General features: G+C 37.6%; 2 protein-coding genes and 1 pseudogene across 8 annotated transcripts in view; all 3 read left to right on the plus strand.

Annotated features, from left to right (window-relative positions):
- Window positions 1-11533, plus strand: part of LOC116594370 (ankyrin repeat domain-containing protein 7-like) — a 33859-nt gene extending 22326 nt beyond the window's left edge. Inside the window, exons 9-10 of the mRNA XM_032349715.1 lie at window positions 5798-5834; window positions 10969-11533. Of these exons, the coding sequence (XP_032205606.1) occupies window positions 5798-5834; window positions 10969-11083 (152 nt within the window). The 3' untranslated portion in view covers window positions 11084-11533. The remainder of the gene's footprint in view (window positions 1-5797; window positions 5835-10968) is intronic.
- Window positions 1-22373, plus strand: part of LOC116594363 (ankyrin repeat domain-containing protein 26-like) — a 636289-nt gene that overhangs the window by 580155 nt on the left and 33761 nt on the right. The window lies entirely within an intron of this gene.
- Window positions 6424-7892, plus strand: LOC116594373 (annotated as a pseudogene).

Below are 22373 nucleotides of genomic sequence, written 5' to 3' on the forward strand. Positions count from 1 at the left end.
AAGGCAGAGGCTTTAACCCACTGAGCCACCCAGGCGCCCCGGGATAGTGTAATTTTGTTAGAACACGATACTCTGTTGCCATTAGTAAAGAGATTATCATAATAAAAATTCAAATGGGGCAGCTGAGGCTCAACAGATTATAATAAAAGCAGAAAAATGGTTCACAATAACAAAAATGCTACCATTGCTCCCTACATGTGGCACCTAGTGTTGTACAATCTGAAATGCATGAAGAAACATTTAATTTAGTAGACTTTTATCAAAGAAAAGCTGTAGGTTGGTTAGGTTTTGCAATTTACTCATTTTCATTTGTTCACTTAGCAAATAACTATCAAGTGTCTTTTAGCTACTGTCACTCTGATGTAGAATACAGACATTCAAAAAACACAATCCTTGCCCTCCAGGAGTTTGTTATTATCATTGTCATTTTTATTATCTACTCTATTTTTACTACTTTATTTTAATTATTTAGTTTATTCCGTGCTTACTATGTGCCAGAGCCCCCTAGTGTTTATAATTCTTATTGTTACGTTTTTATTCGTATTTAATATGTAAGTCGATAGTATGCAGACTGAGTAGTAAGTTTGCCAGGTAAATAAGCAGAAGAACCATGTTTAACAGGAGGAACGTCCATCAAGATTACATGTTTTGCAGAGGGAACAGCAGTGCAGACGCTCAGATGTATGAGTGAACTTTGGAGCACTTATGAGCAGTTCAGTTTTGCTGGTGCAAAAAGTGTGCTATGGGAATGGTTGGAATGAGTGAATACTTAGCTAAGGCAAGCTAATGAAAGTTTTTCAGTACCATGGAAAGGTGTAGATCTTACCCTGTAGACCTTGGGAAATTTATCAGGTCGAATGCTTTTAGCTGCAAATAACAGGTGACTTATAATAGTGACTAAAACGGGGCCACCTGGGTGGCTTAGTCATTATGCGTTGACTCTTAGTTTCAGCTCAGGTCACACACAGTCTCATGGGTCATGAGATCAAGCCCCACATCCCACAGGGCTCCGTGCTCAGCATGGAGTCTGCTTGACGATTCTCTTCCTTTGCCATTCTCCCATTCGTGCACTCTCTCTTGCACGCGTTCACTCTCTCTCAAATAAATAAATCTAAAAATAGCAAACCAAATCAAACAGTGACTAAAACAGTAGGAACCAGAATTGTTTTGATGGTTCAGTGATGTCTCCAGGATCCCAGTTGTCTCTTTTTAGCTTTGAGGTTGGCAATATTTTATATGTCCTTTCCTGAGTGGCTAATTAGCAACAATATCCAGTGACTGGAAGGACTGTTTTTCTTTATATGTTTCTTTTCTTTTTTTTTTTTTAAGATTTTGTTTATTTATTTGACAGAGAGAGACAGACTGAGAGGGAATACAAGCAGGGGGAAGCGGCAGAGGGAGAAGCAGGCCTCTTGCTGAGCAGGGAGCCTGATGTGGGGCTGGATCCCAGGACCCTGGAATCATGACCCAAGCCGAAGGCTGACGCTTAACAACTGAGCCACCCAGGCTCCTCCCCCATATGTTTCTTCTAAATAGGAAGAAAACTCAGCGGCTTGCAGCAACTTTCCTCTAACATCTTATAAGCTAGGTTATATCACATGCTTGTTCCTAAACCAGCCAATGGTAAACCAGGTACTGTGATTAGCATAGAATAATCTTTTTTTCTTTTGAAGCTAGGGTAAGGTGGCTTCGTGTTTGGGACGATAAATATCCAAATAAAGTTGTGGTTCTCCAGCAAGAATGAAGACTATGGCATGGTTATTGGGGAGGGAGCCAGCAGTACTTGATGGAGCAGTACTTCACTGGAGAATGTGAAGCAGAAGGGTAACAAGATTAGATTTGAATTAGGGTCTTCTGGTTGTGGCACAAAATAGTGATCACCAAGCTTTTTCTCTAAAGGGCCAGACAGTGAATATTTTAGGCTTTGTGGTTTCTCAACTACAACTACCATTATAGTGTGAAAGCACCTGTAGCAATACGCAGGTGAATAGCAAGAACCAACCATCTGGTTCTGTAAATAAAGTTTTATGGGGGCACAGGCAAGTGACTGGTCCGACTTGGCCTGTGGCCATAGTTTGGTCACCCCTCATGTGGAGGATAGATTGGAAGAAAACCATGTAAAGAGACTGGAAGATAAAGGACGCTTATATCTCCTTAGTCTGGTATCAGTCCACTATGAAATGTTCACTCCTCTATACTGAAAAAGTCAGGAGGCTCAATTTATTCAATTTACAATGTTGTTCTTTTTCTAGGCCTTATCTTTCTGATTTTTTAAAAACTTAAAACTTTTCAAAAGATTTTATTTATTTGAGAGAGAGCACAAGTGGGGCAGAGGGGCAGAAGGAGAGGGAGAAGCAGACTCCCCATTGAGCAGGGAGCCTGGTATGGGGCTTGATCCGAGGACCCTGAGACCATGACTTGAGGTGAAGGCAGACGCTTAACTGAGTCACCCAGGTGCCGCCTTTCTCATTTGTTTTGCTTACAAACTTTTTATTCATTTAATAAATAGCAATACTAGCTGGTGGGGTTTTTTTTCCCCTTCTGGAAGTCATCAGTTAAGAGCTCACGTTTGTGTAGGGCAGTGGCAGGGGAAATATAAAGCAATGATAGAAAAGAAGTATAGTTAATACAGTTTCATGATTATTGAATGTAGAAAGAGGAGAGAGGGGGATGCCTGGGTGGCTCAGTTATTTAGTAGCTGCCTTCAGCTCAGGTCATGATCCCAAGGTCCTGGGATAAAGCCCCACATTGGGGTCCCTGCTCCATGGGAAGCCTGCTTCTCACTCTCCCACTCCCCCTGCTTGTGTTCCCCCTCTCGCTGTCTCTCTGTCAAATAAATAAATAAAATGTTAAAAAAGGGGAGGGGGAAGAAGAAATCTTAGAAGAGTCATATATTTCCAGGTTGTGCACTAACATTTAACCTGGCCATGAAGAATAAGTAGGACTTTATCGGAGTGCAGTGGGAATAGGGAAGACCAGGGATTTTCTGTATATGTTGAATCCATGTAGAATATTTTTAGTAACTGGATAATTGAATACTAGGAGTTTCTAGCTGGAGACAGAGCATCAAGTTTGTAGGTGCTGATTTGAAATAAACTGATTAGAATTATTAGGCAAAGTCATAGCTTGGACAAAGATTGAGCTTGTCCATGATGGAAAACATATAAAAATAGATGAAGGCCAGTGGACAAAGCCTGGGAATACCAGTATATAAAGTGTGGATGGAGGTGTAAGACTTGGTAGAGAAGACTGAGAAGTGGCTGGGGAAACTTAGGAGAGGAATTAGAGGAAATGTTGTTGAAAAATTTGAAAAAAAAATTTCATGGAGTATTAATTGTATCAAAATCACGTTAAAAAGTTGGATTTAACTTAAATCCAACTAAGTTCTTTGGTGGTAACCTTTTCAAAAGAACCATTTTTGAGTTGTAAGGTCTGTTATTTATGTGACTGGTATATTCTGTGTTCAAATATGGAAAAATAACACAGCAAGTGTTATTTTTTCTAACTGCAGTATCTACCTGGACAGGGTCAAGGGGAAATGGTCTAGCCTGGTGAGTAGACTGGCCAACATTTTTCCATAATTGTCAAAACTTAGGGGTCAAGTGTGAGGAAAAGTGTTGTCTTTCTTAACTGTTTTGTGTAGAGATACTTGAGCTTTTCTTCAAGTCCCTGGCACATTCTCCTGGATGAATACTAGGACAAAAATCTGGAAGCAATAGGCAGGAAGCCGCTCTCAGGCCCTATCTCTGAAATGGAATCACGATGCAGCTGTATTTTGACAGTTTTAAATTTGATCAGAAATACTTTATACAAACCTGAAGTTTGGGAGAAACTGACCTCTGTTAAGTATTTTATTGCAGAAAACTAGTATAATATCAAGGAGGAAATATAAGGTGATATGCTGAATATACCAGTTCTCACTTGCTAGGGATTCTGTGTCAGTAAAAAATGTCAGTACTGGACTATTTTTGTTAGTGCTGTCTCTCTCCATCCTCTTTAATTTGCCTTCTTCTTATATCTTTACTTTTACTGCTTCTTTCTGAATTTCATCTGTAAAGAAAGCACTAAGGAAAACTGTCTTGGAATCTATCACTATTGGAACACATTTCTACTATATGTATATTTCCTCCTAAGGTAACAGGCTACCCCATCTAAAATGTATTTCATATTTTGTTGTTTCTTGTGCTTAACTTCTTTGTACCTGTACCACAGTGACAGAGTTAGTGATGATGTTTAGCCAAGATTGAAAGCATTTTCTGGATTATCGGAAATTTTTACCTGATAACAGTTTTAATGTGACATGCTTTTGTATTTTTTCAGAAATTGGTAAACTATGGCTTAACAAGAATATGTGGCCAATTAGATTGACAAGTTTTTAACAATCTATGTATATAAGATAACTCACTTTGTTTTCCCCCAAATGAATTCTGTTGATCTCTAACGATCAAATCCACTACTTTCAGGCTGGAGTGGATAACTCATCCTACATTTTGAATGTAGTATTTCTGAGTTTTTGAGCAGTTTGTCAACAACTGCCTTTAATAGGTGAACTGTTTCTAATTCTATAAGAAATTAAGAAAATGAGTGGAAACAAAAAACCTCTAGAACCAATAGTGTGTTATTATACTGTGTATGATAGTTATATATTTTTCTATAATTATCCCTTACCTTATCGATTCATAACTACAATAGAAGTGAATTAAGCCCTATTTAGTTGCAGAAAATTTATGTGACCTTTTAGTTTTTTTATAGGAACTTTTATACTGTAGAACATATTGGTAATCATCAGAATTCTCTTTTTTTCCCAATTAAAATACGGTTGTTGCTTGTTTCACATTATTTTCTCACATTATTTCATCTATTCCTTTTATGCCTTTATTCAAATGGATATAGAAATACAGCAGTCTCCCAGGCAAATTCTAAGAAAAACAGATTCAAGGAAAGGTATTCTGTGAAATAACCTTCTAACTGTAATTGTGTCTTAAAACATCAACCTTAATCATAAAAATTGCATATGATGCATTGGTATTAGAGGCTCCCAGAATGACACCCAGGTTTGGTTATTCACTGGAGGAACTCGCACGTCTCAGCATATTTGTACACATGCCTGCGGTTTATTACGGTGAAATGATACAAAGCAAAATCAGCAGAGGAAAGGTGCATGGAGTAAAGTCTAGAGGAAGCCAAGTGCAGGCTTCTAAGAATCCTCCGCCTATGGATGTGCTTAATTCCTCCAGCATTAAATCACGACAACTTGTGTGAGATGTTGTCTGCCAATATGAGAATCTTATAGATACTCAGTGCCTGAAGTTTTCTTTAAGTGATAATCATGTAGGCATCTTCTCCCTAGCATATTCTGGTTCCCAGAAGGAAATCAAATAGTAAATGCTTGATAAATCACCTGGTTTGTACCAACACTTAACAGTCTCAATGGATGCCTTTTGTTTTTTTCCTTCACAGTAAATAGACCTTATTTTTTACAGCATTTTCAAGTTCATTGCAAAATATAGCAGAAAGTACAGAGAGTTTCCATTTACCGCATGTTCCTCTACACGTGTAGCCTTCTTGTTGTCAACATCCTGAACCACATTCTTTTCTTCCATTTGGTAAATGTAGAGGAGAAAGTAACATTTCTTAGCAAGTTAACTGCATACCAATAGTATAATTAATATTCACTCCAGTGTGGTTGCCAGGTTTGGTCCCGAAGAATACTTTTTAATACAACATCAGTCTTACAATTTGAATATTCTGTATTTTTCTGTTGTTGATTTAAAATGTACTTTGCTTTTTTCTTTAGTGGCGAATAAGACTTCTGAAGAAGACTCTTTAAGCAGGTAGGATTTTTGTGGATTTTTTTTTTACAAATTCTGTGTTAACAAGGGAATGCAGAGAAAAGCATTTGTTGAGAGTTCTACTGTGTGCTAGGCACTATATTATGTGCTTGCCATTTATTACTTATATAGTCATTATAATAGCATCACAAAGTAGATGTGCTGTTACAGTCTATTTTTTCATTAATTAGCTGTGGTTCAGGAATTTGATTAATTGACCTATGATTCTATAGTTAAAGAGTAGCAGACCCAGAAACCGCCACTGCTGCTAACAAGAGCTTGAACGCTGTGAATTTTTGGTCTTGGAGGGGGCCATGGTGCCCCCTCATGAGGCCTAAGAAACTAGTCAGTTACTCAGTTTGAAAATTCTTCAAATTTTCAAATGTGATGATGACTTTGTTTCTGCAACCACACCTTTGAATAAGAAGCCCAGAACAATACCAAAGGAGTTAATACTAGAAACAAGGAAACCTAAACTGAAGAATGTCCAGAAAGAAGATATCCCACTACAAGAGAAAACACCTAAAAAAGGATGGCTTTAGGTGATGAACTTTACCAGTGAGACTTAGAAGTGGCACTAGCTTTATCAGTGAAGGAACTTCCAGCGGTCACCATTGATGTGGGAGAGGCTCGAGATACAAGCACCAAAAAAATGTGGCAGCAGCGAAATTGGGATAATGACTAAGGCTCCCCATCTCTCCGATTGCAGTGTAGCCAGTGATGATTTAGATTTGGATAAGCTTACCAAGGAAGATGATGTGTGCGGCGCTCAAGGGAAAAGAAAAGCAGCATCAAAAGCTGTGGTACAACAGAGGAAGAGTCTTTCGGAGGCAGTGATGGCGGTAGTGCTGACGACTCTGAACCAACCTGCTGGTGGAGAGTCTGAGGATGAGTCTGATTTTAGGGAGAGTGAAGATGATGATGTGAACTTCACTCTGGGAGAAAATAAAGTGGAAGAAATTAAAAAGAAAGAAGTGAAGGTAAAATCCCCAGTTGAAAAAAAGGAGAAGAAACCTAAATCCAAACGTGATCCAAAGTCACTTTGGAAGTGACTTCAAGAGACTGTGCTCCAGCTGCCCTGAAATCAGAATCTCAGCCTTCACCAAAAAAGGCTTTATCAGTGAAGAGGCCATTCCGGAACCATTACAAATATGTAAACCTTCAGCTGGAAGCAGAAAACCTAAGTAGATGCCCCCAGCGCTGTCTGGAAGCAGCAGCAGCAGCAACAGCAGCAGGAGCCCACTGGCAGGGGTGTCTGTTAAGTCTCCAAATCAGAGTCTCTGCTTTGGCTTGTCTAGATTAGCACAAGTGAAACCTTTGCATCCAAATGCTGCTAGTAGCTAAGTGTGGTAGTCAACAAAGGTTTGATTAAGATAATAAGAGTTTTACAAGTGTGTTTATATTTGAATTGTGTTTCTGTTTAAGAAGTATCATAATATAAATGAATCCTTTAACGTAAAAAAAAAAAAAAAAAAAAAAAGAGTAGTAGACCCACGATTTGACTGCCAGCCTGCATGACTCCCACATCAATTCTTTTGTCCCTCCGCAGCACTGAGGTTAAGGTACAGATCCTAGTCAGATCAGCTCAGAAAGTCAGATTTAGTTATGTGTTTGCTGATTTAGAGTTTTCCTAAGAAACCAGGTTAGTCCAAGCATTTGTTCTAATATATTTGACAACTAGTGATAACTAGGGGTAATTAGTGCAGTGGCAACTAGTCTCTTGTTTTTACTGTCAAAGATTTTAGGATGGCTCTCATTACCTATGGCCATAGTACATAGCTTTTACATAAGCAAGACCTAATCAGGCAAGTTCTTAGATAAAGAGATGTCTGCTCTCCTTGAGATGAATGCTTTTTCCAGAAGTGATGGATATGTAATCTAGGTGTAGGCCATGATACATTAATTAATTTTATCATCTATTTAGAGGATATTTCTAAATGATTCCTGTTTACTGACTTCCCTGTCTAGTTTTCCCTTTAGACTAGGCCCTTGACCAGTTCCCTGAAGCCTTTTCTTTTTTTGTAGATTTTTTTCCTTTTCTCTCTTGACTTTTCTATAATCTTTTCTTGTTTTTTTCTTTTTTCTTTCTTCTCTGCTTTTCTTGGTGTTTCTTTTATTCCATTAATTTTTTCCCTTTCTGCCAGCTAAGTATTCTCTGTTTTTCTGTAGACAAAATCAAAAGCACATAGAATTTCAGGATTTTAGGGCATCTTAGAGATGAATTAATCAAAATACCCTCTGGTACTACAACCTGTGTTTAACATCCTCACCAAGTGATTATTTAAATGGAGAATTTGAAATGCAAGAGAGATTAAAGTGACTTATTTGGATATGATAAGTGACAGAAATGAGATTTACATTCAGGTTTTTTCCTTTTTTTCTCATCTTAATAGGTGGATGTTTTAATAATAGAAAGATGGGGAGTGGGTCTAGTGAACACAGTGAAGGTGCGTATAGAAGGAATTGGCAGGAGAGGTCGAGTTTCAAGAATAACGACACTGGGTTGGATGGGAATAAGAGTTTTAGAAAAGATGTCAGAATATTTGGGCTTATAAGTTAGATCAAGATGGCTTACAGAAATGAGGGACACACACACACAGAAAGGAATGAAGGATACGGGATATTGGGAGTTTAGAAAAGCACATTAAGATAGAGGGTTCAAGAGAATCATGAGCAGTTTTTTTGTTGGTTGGTTGAATTGAATGAACTAGCATACTTCAGGTTTTCTGTTGAGAGGTAGTAAAATCATTTGAGCCACGGGGAAGGCTTTTTACAACATATAGGAATGTGATATCATCTACTTCCAGCCCAATCTTGGCTAAGATCCTCTTGAGTATCTAAGGGGGAATGGAGATTCTGAACCACACAGATATATGGCCCAAGGTAGGGGTCTCCTCACTCCACCTCTTTTTCTAATTCTCTGATGTCCTTCCCGTGTAAATGTAGGGTTTGGTGGCCTAGGACTGGCTGTCAAATCAGTAACAGAGCTTCATTTGGGTAGTTGGTAACATGTCTACATTGAGATGATTACATGGATGACTTTCAGTTTAGCTTGTCCTCCAGGAGCAGGAAATGGCTTCTACTCTTGATCATTTGATGCTGTGCTTGTTTTGGGAATCTGCTTTCATAGGCTAAAGATTTAAAAGTTTGGAGGGTACCACTGAGCCCTGCAAAAGAATGATCTAAGAGCTCACAGAAAGAAAATATTAGGCCGTGTATAGGGAAATAGAGGCACAGCTACCAGGACTCTATTTTTTAAAGCTTTTTTTTTTTTAAGATTTTCTTTATTTATTTGATAGAGATCACCAGTAGGCAGAGAGGCAGGCAGAGAGAGAGGAAGGGAAGCAGGCTCCCCGCCAAGCAGATAGCCCGATGCGGGGCTCGATCCCAGGCCCCTGGGACCATGACCCGAGCAGCGGGTTAAAGCCTCTGCCAGGACTCTATTTTTATAGCAGTCTCTCTTCTTGGGTATCTCAGTGCTTATGAAGGTTATTAAGGTCTTGCTAGTTCATATAGACCTAAATAAGGCAGGACCTGGGTAGGGAAAAAGTTGGACCCTGTAGTTTTTAATCTCTCTGGGAACAGTATTCCCACTACTAACATAAATTTGTTCTTTAACATGTGTATATTTGTTTGTTTATTTATTTAAATTGAAGCATAGATGATACATAATGTTATGTTGTGTTTCAGGTGATTTAAGAACTCTGAATGTTATACCATGCCTACCACAAGCATAGCTACTGTCTCTTACTGCATGATGCTATTACAATACCCTTGACTGTATTCCCTATGCTGTACTTGTATCCCTGTGACTTACTGTAACTGGAATCCTGAACCTCCCATTCCCCTTTACCCATTTTGTCCATCTTCCCACCCCATTCTCTTCTGGTGATACAGAATTCTCTGTATTTCTGGGTCTGTTTCTGTTTATTTTTGCTTTTACTGCTCTTGCCTCAGGAGCAGTAAAAGCAAAAACAAACTGTTGGGACTACATCAAAATCAAAAGCTTTTACACAGTGAAGGGATCAGTCCACACAATGAAAAGGCAACCTATGGAATAGGAGCAGATATTTGCAAATGACATAGCCAATAAAGGGTTAGTATACAAATAAAAAGAACTGATAGAACTCAGCACCAAAAACACAACCGAATTTAAAAATTATCAGAAGACATGAACAGACATTTTTCCAAAGAAAACACACAATGACCAACAGGCACCTAAGAAGATACTCAGCATCACTCAGCATCAGGGAAATGGAAATCAAAACTACAATGAGATACCACTGCCTACCTGTCAGAATGGCTAAAATAAAAAACATAAATAACAATGTTGGCATGTATGTGGAGAAAAAGGAATCCTCTTGGATTATTGGTGGGAATGCAAACTAATGCAGCCACTGTGGAAACAGTATGGCATTTCCTCCAAAAGGTAAAAACTGAACTACCCTACAATCCAGTAATCACACTATTGGGTATTTATGCCCCAAAATATGAAAATACCAATTTGAATGGATACATGTACCCCTATGGTTACTACAGCATTAGTTACAATAGTCAGCCCGAGTGTCCATTGAGAGATGAATGGATAAAGAAGTGGCACATATATATACAATGGAATATTCAGCCATAGAAAAGAATAAAATTTTGCCATTTCAGTGAAATAGAGGGACCTAGAGAGTATTGTGCTAAGTGGAGTTAAGTCAGAGAAAGACAAATACCATATGATTTTACTCATATGTAGAATTTAAGAAACAATAGAAATGAGCAAAGAAAAAAAAAACAACAAAAAGCGAGAGACAGACAACCAAGAAACTGACTCTTAACCATAGCGAACAAGTTGATGGTTACCAGACGGGAGATGGGTGGGGGAACGGGTGAAATAGGAGCTAAGGGTTAAGGAATGCACTTGTCGTGATGAGCACTGGGTGATGGAATTACCAAATCATTATATTGTATACATGAAATAATACAGCACTGTGTGTTAATGATACTGGAATTAAAATAAAAACTTAATAACAAAAACAGAGGCTAAAGTTCAATTACATCAAGAAACTTCATTCAATAAATAAATAGATGACCTTTCACTTGATTTTTCTTTTTCATTAACTTGTTTTTGTTGTATATTTTTGCTCTAAAGTATTTCCATTAAACCTGGTGATGATAATGCTTCATGGCCTACATCAGATGATGAAGACTTAAGTTTGAATATGAAGGTAATGTACTCTCTTGTGAAATTAATTTTTCTGCTCTGAATTTAGTTTTGTCTATTATTTTCTCCTAAAACTTAGCAGTGGCCTGCCTATCATCATTTTATGTTTGAAGTGGAAAGTTGGTCAGAACAAACCACTTTATAGAAATAGGACAAGTTGAATTTTTTTTAACTCTGTTAAATATCAAAGTTAGAAAAAATGGGCTGGAAATATATAATGACAGGAAAATTATATTGGGAAAAGCTTTCCCATGATGGAGGAAATACGGCATTTGGTCAAGGATAAGGATTCTTACTGTGAGTTTTAAATTATCATGACTTTTCTTTCTTTTCCTTTCTCTTTTTCTCTTTATCTCTCTTTTTCTTTTCTTCTAACATGACTTTTATAATACTCATGCCTAAATGAATCTTTAGTGGAACCAGTTATTTATTACAGATTGTTTTTTCTTGGACATTTTTTATTTTGGTAGCATACAGTTTTATGATGAAGGGTTTTTTTTGTTTTGTTTTGTTTTGTTTTGTTTTGCTATTTCTTTCCCTTGTTCTACATTTAGACCAAAATAAGATTGGAAATTGTGGAAATTTAGAAATTTAAATTCTACTTAACACATTCTACTGTGTTTTCAAAATAATTCCATAAAGAGTATAGTTAAAACTCTTTATCTAAGTGAAGAATACATGTTTTGCCTAAAATAATAATTAACACTAGAAGCAGAGGCTTTTCATACCCATATGGTAAAATGTCTAATTTCAGAAATCTTTTATATTACAGTTTTTAAAAAATATCTACTCAAAATCTTTGTATCAGATTCTAAGATTCAAACTTTTAGTCACTTTATATTTATTTAAATATTCATGTTAAAGCTCCTGCATCATGGGACGCCTGGGTGTCTCAGTGGGTTAAGCAGCTGCCTTCAGCTCAGGTCATGATCCCAGCGTCCTGGGATCGAGTCCCACATTGGGCTCCTTGCTCCGCAGGGAGCCTGCTTCTCCCTCTGACTCTGCCTGCCACGCTGTCTGCCTGTGCTACTCTCGCTCTCTCTCTCTGACAAATAAATAAATAAAATCTTTAAAATAAAATAAAATAAAATAAAATAAAAAGCTTCTGCATCATTATAAGCTATTGGATTTTAGGAAACATAATTGTGCATCTCCTGGAACACCTAGAATAAAACCTTGCTTGAAGAAGCAATTTTAATATTTTTTGAATATGAATTAATGAGCAGACAGATGGAATTCTGTATAATGGAATGTTATATAAATAATGTAATGTGCATAATATATCATAATTAAATATAAAAAATTTTTGAAATACATAATTTAAAAACTTATATTCCCTCTTCATGTTTAGGATTTATAAGTGCAAATGAATTATGTTGAGGAAATAAATGAGAAAGAAGGTTACAATCTATTTTTTACTATTCTTTAATTGTGAGCTTAGAATTTTAGATAGAGAGTCTATCTTTTTTCTCCTGTATTTTTTTTTCCTGCTTTGTTGAAGATTATTTGACCATAGAGTTGAGGGTCCATATATGGACTCTATTCTGTTCCACTGGTCTATGTGTCTCTTTTTGTGTCAGTTCCATGTGTTCATCATCATTAGCCATCAGAGATATTCAAAGCAAAAACACATTGAGATACCAACTTACACCAGTTAGAATGGCCAAAATCAACAAGACAGTAAACAACAAGTGTTGGAGAAGATGTGGAGAAAGGGGAAACTACTTACAGTGTTGGTGGGAATGCAAGTTGGTGTAGCCACATTGGAAAACTGTGCTACCCGATGACCCTGCAGTTGCACTGCTGGATATTTACCCCAAAGATACAGATGTAGTGAACAGAAGGGCCATCTGTACCCCAATGTTCATAGCAGCAATGGCCACAGTCGCCAAACTGTGGAAAGAACCAAGATGCCCTTCAACGATTGAATGGATAAAGAAGATGTGGTCCATATACACTATGGAGTATTATGCCTCCATCAGAAAGGATGTGTACCCAACTTTTGTATGAACATGGACGGGACTGGAGGAGATTATGCTGCATGAAATAAATCAAGCAGAGAGAGTCAATTATCATATGGTTTCACTTACTTGTGGAGCATAAGAAATAACATGGAGGACATAGAGAGATGGAGAGGAGAAGGGAGTTGAGAGAAATTGGAAGGGGAGAAGAACCATGAGAGACTATGGACTCTGAAAAACAATCTGAGGGTTTTGTAGGGGTGGGGCATGGGAGGTTGGTTGAGCCTGGTGGTGGGTTTTAAAGAGGGCACGTATTGCATGGAGCACTGGGTGTGGTGCATAAACAATGAATTTTGGAACACACACCTCTCTCATAATCCTCACCCCAGGAGAAAATGTAGGCTAGTAAATGGCAGAACTGAGATTTGAATCTACATTTGAATGATTCCAAAACCCATGTTCTTTGTGTAATGGTGCTCATTTGACAATGGTGAATATTATAATTATTTTACCAAATGTGTTATTTGTAATCCTTAATACTATTAATTTTTTTTCTAGAATACCTCAAAACCAAACTTAAGAAAACTAATGAATGCTTCTCAGCTTTTCAAGAAATGTAAGCTGTTTGAAGACTTGTTATGCACTGATTTTTGTCCATTCTTGTGTTAGTAACTTGAAATCACAGATATTTTCATATACCCTTTATTTTGTTTTTTTACTAAGTGGAAATAGAACTTGGCCTTATATCACCGGGAGATAAAACTTTATCTGAGGATCATAATTCTGAAAACAAATGTGAAGATACAGTTGGTGTTCCTTCCAAACCATCTGTTGACATCTGTGACTCTTCTCCTCCTGCTTTGCCATCGCCTGATTCTATTCTAAAACCTCCTGTCACATTGTTAGGCCTTGGTCTTACAAAGGTAAGTTGTTTCATTTTAAACTTTTTCCCTATGTTTTTTCATATTTTATCGTCTTGATCCTTCTAATGAAAAGAATCTTAGGAAGAAATGGAAGTCCTCAAGATCATAAGAGAAAGCAGTGTCATAATGGTAGAGAGGTAATTGGATTGAGATTTATAAAGGTTGGTGGGAGTGAACAGTTCTTAGGTATGCCATTATGGAAGGAAAGAATTACAGAGCAACTGGAAAGAACAGCTATAGATGGAATATGAAGCTGAGGGAGGAGGTGAAGGGAAAGAATTCATTTAAGTAGGGCTAGATGACTGTAAAGCTTGCAGAGTTGAGAGAGATTATTATAAAAACACAATAGCAGTTGTGGGTCTATGGGAGAGCAGATACTCTACATTATAAAATATGGTAGAAATTATTTTAAGTGCAAATTAAGAAAACGGAGTCAGGTAATAAAAAAAAATGCTCACTCCTCTGAATGACTTACAGCTTATTTCTATGAAGAAGTGGAAGAAAATTTTATTCTTACTTTTAAGTTGATAAAGTGTGATATTGTATATGTAATTTAGCAAAACCTGTGTTTATAGATAATGCAAAGTGAAATCTGTTTTAGGCCTTAATCAGATTTATTATGAATTTTGAATTTTGGCCATTATCCTTTTTTTTTAATTTTTTCAATTTATTTATTTTCAGAAAAACAGTATTCATTATTTTTTTCCCAACCTAGTGCTCTATGCAATCCGTGCCCTCTATAATGCCCACCACCTGGTACCCCAACCTCCCACACCCCCCTGCCACTTTAATCCCTCAGATTGTTTTTCAGAGTCCATAGTCTCTCATGATTCACCTCCCCTTCCAATTTACCCCAACTCCCTTCTCCTCTCTAACACTCCTTGTCCTCCATGATATTTGTTACGCTCCACAAATAAGTGAAACCATATGACAATTGACTCTCTCTGCTTGACTTATTTCACTCAGCAGAATCTCTTCCAGTCCCGTCCATGTTGCTACAAAAGTTGGGTATTCATCCTTTCTGATGGAGGCATAATACTCCATAATGTATATGGACCACATCTTCCTTATCCATTCATCCGTTGAAGGGCATCTTGGATTTTATTTATTTTTCTGTGTGTGTGAGAGAGAGAACAAGAGCAGGGGGAGGGGCAGTGGAGAAGCAGACTCCCTACTGAGTAGGGAGCCTGATGCAGGACTCGATCCCATGACCCTGGGATCATGACCTTCATGAGCTGAAGGCAGATGCTTAACCAACTGAGCCAACCAGGTGCTCTTTCTTGTGGTTTCTAATTTATGTACTGTGTGGTGTAATCTTGGAAAGTTTTAGATCTTTTTGAGAATAAAGAGAGGAGATAAGTAAACACCTTACGTAATCTTTTCATTACTCAAAACTGAAATTTATGACTATGTAAGTGAGGTTCTTAATCTTTATCCATTAAATGAAATAAATTTTAAGCTGCAACACTCTTAAAGAAAAAATATAATTTTTTAAAGATTTTATTTATTTATTTGACAGACAGAGATCACAAGTAGGCAGAGAGGCAGGCAGAGAGAGGAGTGGGGTGAAGCAGGCTCCCTGCTCAGCAGAGAGCCTGATGTGAGGCTCAATCCCAGGACCCTGGGATCATGAGCTTAGCTGAAGGTGTAGGCTTTAACCCACTAAGCCACCCAGGTGCCCCTAACATCTTGTTTTTTGATTCTGATTTATTTTTAATTGTATCTGCAATAGACACATACACACGGATCAAATGAATAAACTAACAATTTATAGTTTTTTTTCCTAATATGAACTAGTTGTCATTATAGAATCATAAGGAAGGAAAGGTTGCTAACAGAGTATACAGAATTATTTCTGGAAGATGATTTTTACTTTTTCAAATATCTCCAAGAGTGGATACATTTTATATTATCAGGAAACGTTAGTATTCATAGCTATTAGTTTTGGGGGGTTCTTTTTAAATTTAAAAAATTTTAAGTAATCTCTATACCCAGCATGGAGATCAAGAGTCACACTCTCTTCGCACTGAGCCAGCCAGGAGCTCCATAGTTGTTAAATTCAACATGTGAATTCTTTCATATCTGAAATTCAGAAATACGGGTGTTTTTATTTATTTATTTATTTATTTATGTCCCTTTCTTCTTTCCTCATGTGAATATTGGGTCCTGCCTATAATGACACATGTATTTGGAGACTTCAAAACCTTCAACTTGGATGATCATGATTATTATTATTTGTTAAAGATTTTATTTATTTATTTGACATATGGAGATCACAGAGAAGCAGGTAGAGAAAGAGAGAGGAAGGGAAACACGCTCCCTGCCGAGCAGAGAGCCCGATGCGGGGCTCGATCCCAGGACCCTGAGACCATGACCTGAGCCGAAGGCAGAGGCTTAATCCACTGAACCACCCAGGCGCCCGATCATGATTATTTTTTAATACTAGATTCTTTCTCTGGTCATTACCTACTGGTGAAATATGCTGTTCACAGTGCAATAAGAAAACCATGTGAATTTTAAAATAGAGTTTTATATTTTTCTCATATATCATAGTAGTACTTAAAAATGCCTCAGAATTTTAAAATCCTATTATTTCTTTTATATAATACAAATCTTTTAAGATTAATTTTTAAAAATGAGTATTCTTACAAAAATCTTGGTGTTTTTCAGTTAAATCTTTATTAATCTTTTTTATAAAATTTTATTTATTTGACAGACAGAAATAACAAGTAGGCAGAGAGGCAGGCAGAGAGAGAGTGGAGGCAGGCTCCCTGCTGAGCAGAGAGCCCGATGCGGGGCTCGATCCCAGAACCCTGGGATCGTGACCTGAGCTGAAGGCAGAGGCTCAACCCACTGAGCCACCCAGGCACCTGATATTTATCTTTTTAACATCATGAGTAATGTCATTTTTCCTACTCCAAATGTATTTGTCTAGAACTTTCTTCATAAGTCTTCTGGGTGCTTCAGGATGTCTGGGTGGCTCAGTTAGTTAAGCATCTATCTTTGGTTCAAGTTTTGATCCCAGGGTGCTGGGATTGAGTCCTGCATTGGGCTTCTTGTTCAGCGGGTAGCCTGCTTCTCTCTCTGCCTGCCCCTCCCTCTATTTGTACTCCCTGTCTCCAACAAACAAATAAATAAAATCTTAAAAAAAAAAAAAAGGCTCCGGGGTGCTTCAAATTTGGTATGTCCCAGATTGAAGACATTGTTTCTGATGCTTTCTTCTTCCCTGGCTTTTTGTAATCTGCTCTGTCATTTGTTTTCCCCATCCTAGTATATAGCACCACTGAAACACTGAAGTAGGAAAAATCCTGGACTCCAAACTTCCCTGAAATTACTATAGCCAGGGGCACTTCAGTGGCTTGCTCGGTTAAGCATCTGACTGTTGGTGTTGCTCAGGTCATGATCTCAAGGTCCTGGTATGAAGCCCCTGGTCGGGCCCCATAGTGAGTAGGGAGTCTACTTGAGGATTCTCTCTCTTCCTCTTCCTCTGCCCCTCCACCTACATGCACACCCTCCCCTTCTAAATATGAATAAATTAAATCTTTTAGAAAAAAATCATCACATCTCTACCTTTGAATCCAATAATACATTATATGTTAATTAATTGAATTTAAATTAGAAAAAGGGGCACCTGGGTGGCTCAGTCAGTTAAGCGTTTGCCTTCAGCTCAGGTCAGGATCTCAGGGTTCTGGGCTTGAGTCCCTCGTTGGGCTCCTTGCTCAGCGAGGAGTCTGCTTCTCTCTCTGCCTGCTTCTCTTCCTGCTTGTGCTCTCTCTCTCTCTGACAAATAAATATAAAACCTTTAAAAAATATTAAAAAGCAAAAAAAGAAAAAATCACCACATTCAGTCACTCTCTCCATTCACTATTTTGTATCTGTTTCCCATTTTTCATATCTTAATATAATTCCCTCTCTCTGTGTCCTGTAATTTTGAAATCCTCTTCTGGCTTGGGTTCCTTTTTTTTAATTCAAAGATTTTATTTATTTACCTAACAGACAGATCACAAGTAGGCAGAGAGAAGAAGAGAAAGCAGGCTCCTCGCTGAGCAGAAAGCCTGATGCGGGGTTCAATCACCCACATCAGGGATCATGACCTGATGATCCCTGAGCCGAAGGCAGAGGCTTTAACCCACTGAGCCACCCAGGTGCCCCTTGGGTTCCTTTATGTTCATCTCTACATTGCTGTCAGAGTGACCTTTCTAGAATATGTTTGTGGTGATGTAACTCCTCTGCTTCTTTAGTGGCTACCCATTACCTGAAGGAGAAAGTTTATATTCCAGCATCACACTTGCCTTTTTTGTTTCAGTCCTGGTTTTCCAATTCTGTCTCTCTATCCCACTCCCAAAAATTGTGTTCCAGTTTTGCCACCTTCTGTAGCTATCGTCACTTACTGTGTTATTCCATACATCATCCTTTTGCTCATTCTACCTTTTCTAGAATGCCCTTCACACTGTCTTTGTGTAGTCTCTCTCTCCAGATACAGCCCTAGCTTTGCAGCATTTCCTGAGCTTCCCATATACTACTGTTTTCCCCTTTGTGCCTTCACTGTGCTTTATTCACTTCGCCTGTAGAACTAGTAAATGATACTCTTCTGTTCTTGTTTTTGTCCATCTCTACCCCTACTAGGATACATGACAGTCTCTTTTATTTATATTTCCAGCTTCTCCCAGGATAGTGCCTATGACTTGATGGACGCATTTGTCTTTCTGAGTGAGTGGGTGAGCACGTGAATTGATGTGATGTTTTCTGAAGTTAGGTTTTTGTTTTGTGTTGTTTTTATAGGAAGGAGAGGAGCAGCCAGCGATTGGAACAAAGGACGATGGTATTACTGAAAGTGTTCCACAAGCGCAAACAGTTAGTGACTGTTTGACTTCTGCTGACAGGGCAGATAAAAATGATAGACATGGTAAGTTAGTGAACATCTCCACATTTTTTTCTAGGCCTAAATGCTAGTATAAGAAATATCACAGTATGTAGATCCAGTTATGTTCCCCCATTTCATTAAGATATTTTTCTTTTTCTTTTTGCTGTCTTTCTTTTTAAGTATACCAGCTTTTTCTTCCTGAAAATTCTTCAACCCTCTGAAAATCTTTACTGCTTTTACTTTTATTTTATTGAAGTATTCATGAAGGGGGAATAGGCTTGTATATACATTTAAAATTCATAATACATGTTCTCATTAGTGTATCTGTGACTCTGTTTTATAGTTATGCTGTCAGCATTAGGATCTGCAGAACAAAATGAAGAATCACCTTGGGATTCTGAGGTACCGTTTTATTATTATTTTAAAATAAAAGCAAGGAGTGATTTTAAAATGTAAAAGGGATGCTTAGACTTTACTCTCTCATCTCTGCATTTGCCCATAAAAACTATTTCCTTATACTTTTTACCTGTAATTGATAAAATATTTATGTGCTAAATATAATAATCCAGCAAATATAGTTCTATTAATTTACAAACTTAACCTAATGAAAACTGTGTAGTATTATTGCAGAAAACGGAGGCTTAGATGTGATAAGGAATTAGTTTGTGTTTTGAAATTAAGTTATCTAAATAACCAAAGAATTACTCCAGGCCAGCTTATGGACAGATATATGATTCTGTGGTGTATATGGATGTGCAAAACTCCTAATGAGATCTAGAAAGAGTTTGGATTTTAGTTTTTCACAAGTTGTAATTTGAAAAGATGATACCTGGGACTTGAAAGTGTATCTATCTATCTGTCTATCTATCTATCTATCTATCTGTATGTATGTATATATGTATATGCACATGTATATGTATATTTTAAAAATATTTTGTGTATCTATGTAGTTGAGAGAGAGAGTGAGTGAGTGGGAGGGAGAGGGAGAATCTGAAGCAGACTCCAGTCTGAGCACAGAGCTCAACTGAACCATGGGGGGCCCCTGAAACTATTATATTTGGAATGTTAAGTAGATTTACAAGGAGCATTGTGATTATAATAAAAATTATAATAATATAATGGTATTAGTGGTATTATTACCACTGGTTTAGTGGTGTTTTATTTATTTTTTAAAAGATTTTATTTATTTATTTGAGAGAGAGAGAGAGAAAGGGAGCATGAGCGGGGGGAGGGGCAGAGGGTGAGGGAGAAGCAGACTCCCCACTCCCCATTTCTGGGGCTAGATCCCAGAAATGCCCAGGCATCCCTGGTTTAGTGGTGCTTTCAATAGGTAAAACTATTTCAGATAGTTAAAATAGCATGCCTTGAGTATCTTTGTGGCAGCCTTACTTACAGAAACGTAAGTGTAAGGTAACGATGACCTTTTCTAAGGTGACAGACTATGGAGGGAGCTTAAAAGGGCCTGATCTCTTAGCACAGGTAGGTGCTATACAGTACGGCAAGCACTGTGTTTGAAGTCAAAAGATACAGTGGCATCCAGGTTCTGTCACTTGGTAGCTGTGGGATCCCAGAAAAACTTGTTTAACCTGTTTGAATGTCACAGACCTCATTCATAAAAATGGTTCTAATACCTACCTCTCAGGTATGTGTAATGAACAAGTATGAAAACACTTTGTAAACTGTTAAGGGCACTATAGAAATGAGACAAAAATGATCACAGCAGTATTAGTGATTTACTAAATGTCGAGGACACTTTTTTGAAATGTGAAGATTTCTGAAGGGCAATAAAATAAATGGCAGTAGTGTCAAGAAAAGAAGGGGAAAGTTAGAATGGGCAGGTGGATTTCTAATTTGGGCTATGTTAAATTTCAGTGACATTGTGTAGGTATACAGTTGACCCTTGAACAAGATGGGTTTGAATTGTTTGTCCACTTACACTCAGATTTTTCTGATACAGTACAGTACTGTTAATGTATTTTCCTCTTCCTTATGATTTTCTTCATAACCTCTTCTTTAGTTTATATTGTAGGAGTACAGTATATAATATATAGGACATACAAAATGTGTTAATTGACTTTACGTTATTGGTAAGGTCAGCATTAGGTTATAATTTACTCTGACCTTCCGTGCTCAGTTTACAGAGTCAATATTCAAATGAGGATTAAGAAGTAGATGAGATCTACAGATCTAATGATCTCTACTCTAGAGATCTAAGGTCTTCTATTTAAATATTTTGGTTTTTAATATACACTTTTGCTATTTTTAAGTCTAATTGCTTTTGAAGTAGGAAGTTCAATAGGAGATGAGTAAAGTTTTTGGGGAATCCAAAGTTATATGTGGAGTTTGGACTGCACGGCTATCAATGCCCTTAACCCTTGCATTGTGCAAGGGTCGATACCTAGTATAGTGACTTGGTACTTGAGACCTTCTCAGTGAGCTTGTTGTTGTTACTTTTAGAGAAAAAGAAAGAGAGAGCATGTGAGAGGGGTGGGGAGGGGCAGAAGAAGAGGGACAGAAAGATTCCCAAGTAGGCTTCGTGCTCATCATGGAGCCCAACATGGGGCTTAATCTCCCAACCCAGAGATCATGAACTGAACTGAAATCAACAGTCAGCTGCTTAACTGACTGAGCCATATAGGTGCCCCCTCAGTGAGATTATTTTAGGTGTTTTGACCTTAAATACATTTATTATTGAATACCAGCTATATACCAGGCTGTACAAGTTGAGGGGTTAGGCTGTAGTGGTTGATGCAGAAAAATGAGGAATAACAACCCACTGTAAGTCACTGTTAGTGGTTCATATAAAGAAAATGGGAATGTTAGGTTGGGGAACAGTGGGGGAGTTTGCAGTTAGAATGGGGATGAGAATGCAAGCGGAATTTTGTTGGTCAGAAACAATCTCTCTGAGTGTGGCAAGAGCTGCCAAGTAAAGGATGAGAAGGACCAGTTGTGTGAAGGTCTTGGAGACCTTCTAGACATTCTAGACAGACAGAACCGTGGATCACACCTGTTCATCATTTCACTCTAATGTCTTGGAATGACCAGGAAGCAGGAAGATCCACCCCATTGTCATAACCATTGGTATTATTGTTGTTTGTAGAAAAGAAAATGGGTATACTAAAATAAGTGCCTGGTACCTTTTAGGTAATTAATAAATAAATGTTCTTATTATTCCCTTATGAAAGCTTATTATACTTTTTGGAGAGTTTCATACCTATATCTAAAACTTTTTGCTATTATTTAAACATAATTTCATGAAAAGTTTTTCTTCCTACTTTGCCATTGCATTTAACCATTATCCTGTCAGTAAAGTTTCCAAGCCTTTGTTTATACAAATGAAGCAGCAGCTACCACACTGTATTCTTCATACTCAACGTGATCTACTTCAAGATTTCTTATGTCAGGTGTCCTATTTTTACATGGAAAAAGGTTCTGCTGTTCGGAACAGTTTAAATTTGTAGCAAATATACTTACTAAAGAATTTATTTAATACATATTTTTAATATCCTTTTATTTTGGTGGGGAATGCAAAGGAGAGTTAGGTGTTTTGTTAGTTCCTGTGGAAATGTACATATAAGTCAGTGT

Source organism: Mustela erminea, chromosome 6 (genome assembly GCF_009829155.1).
Source record: "Mustela erminea isolate mMusErm1 chromosome 6, mMusErm1.Pri, whole genome shotgun sequence".
In the NCBI taxonomy this organism is placed as follows: Eukaryota; Metazoa; Chordata; class Mammalia; order Carnivora; family Mustelidae; genus Mustela; species Mustela erminea.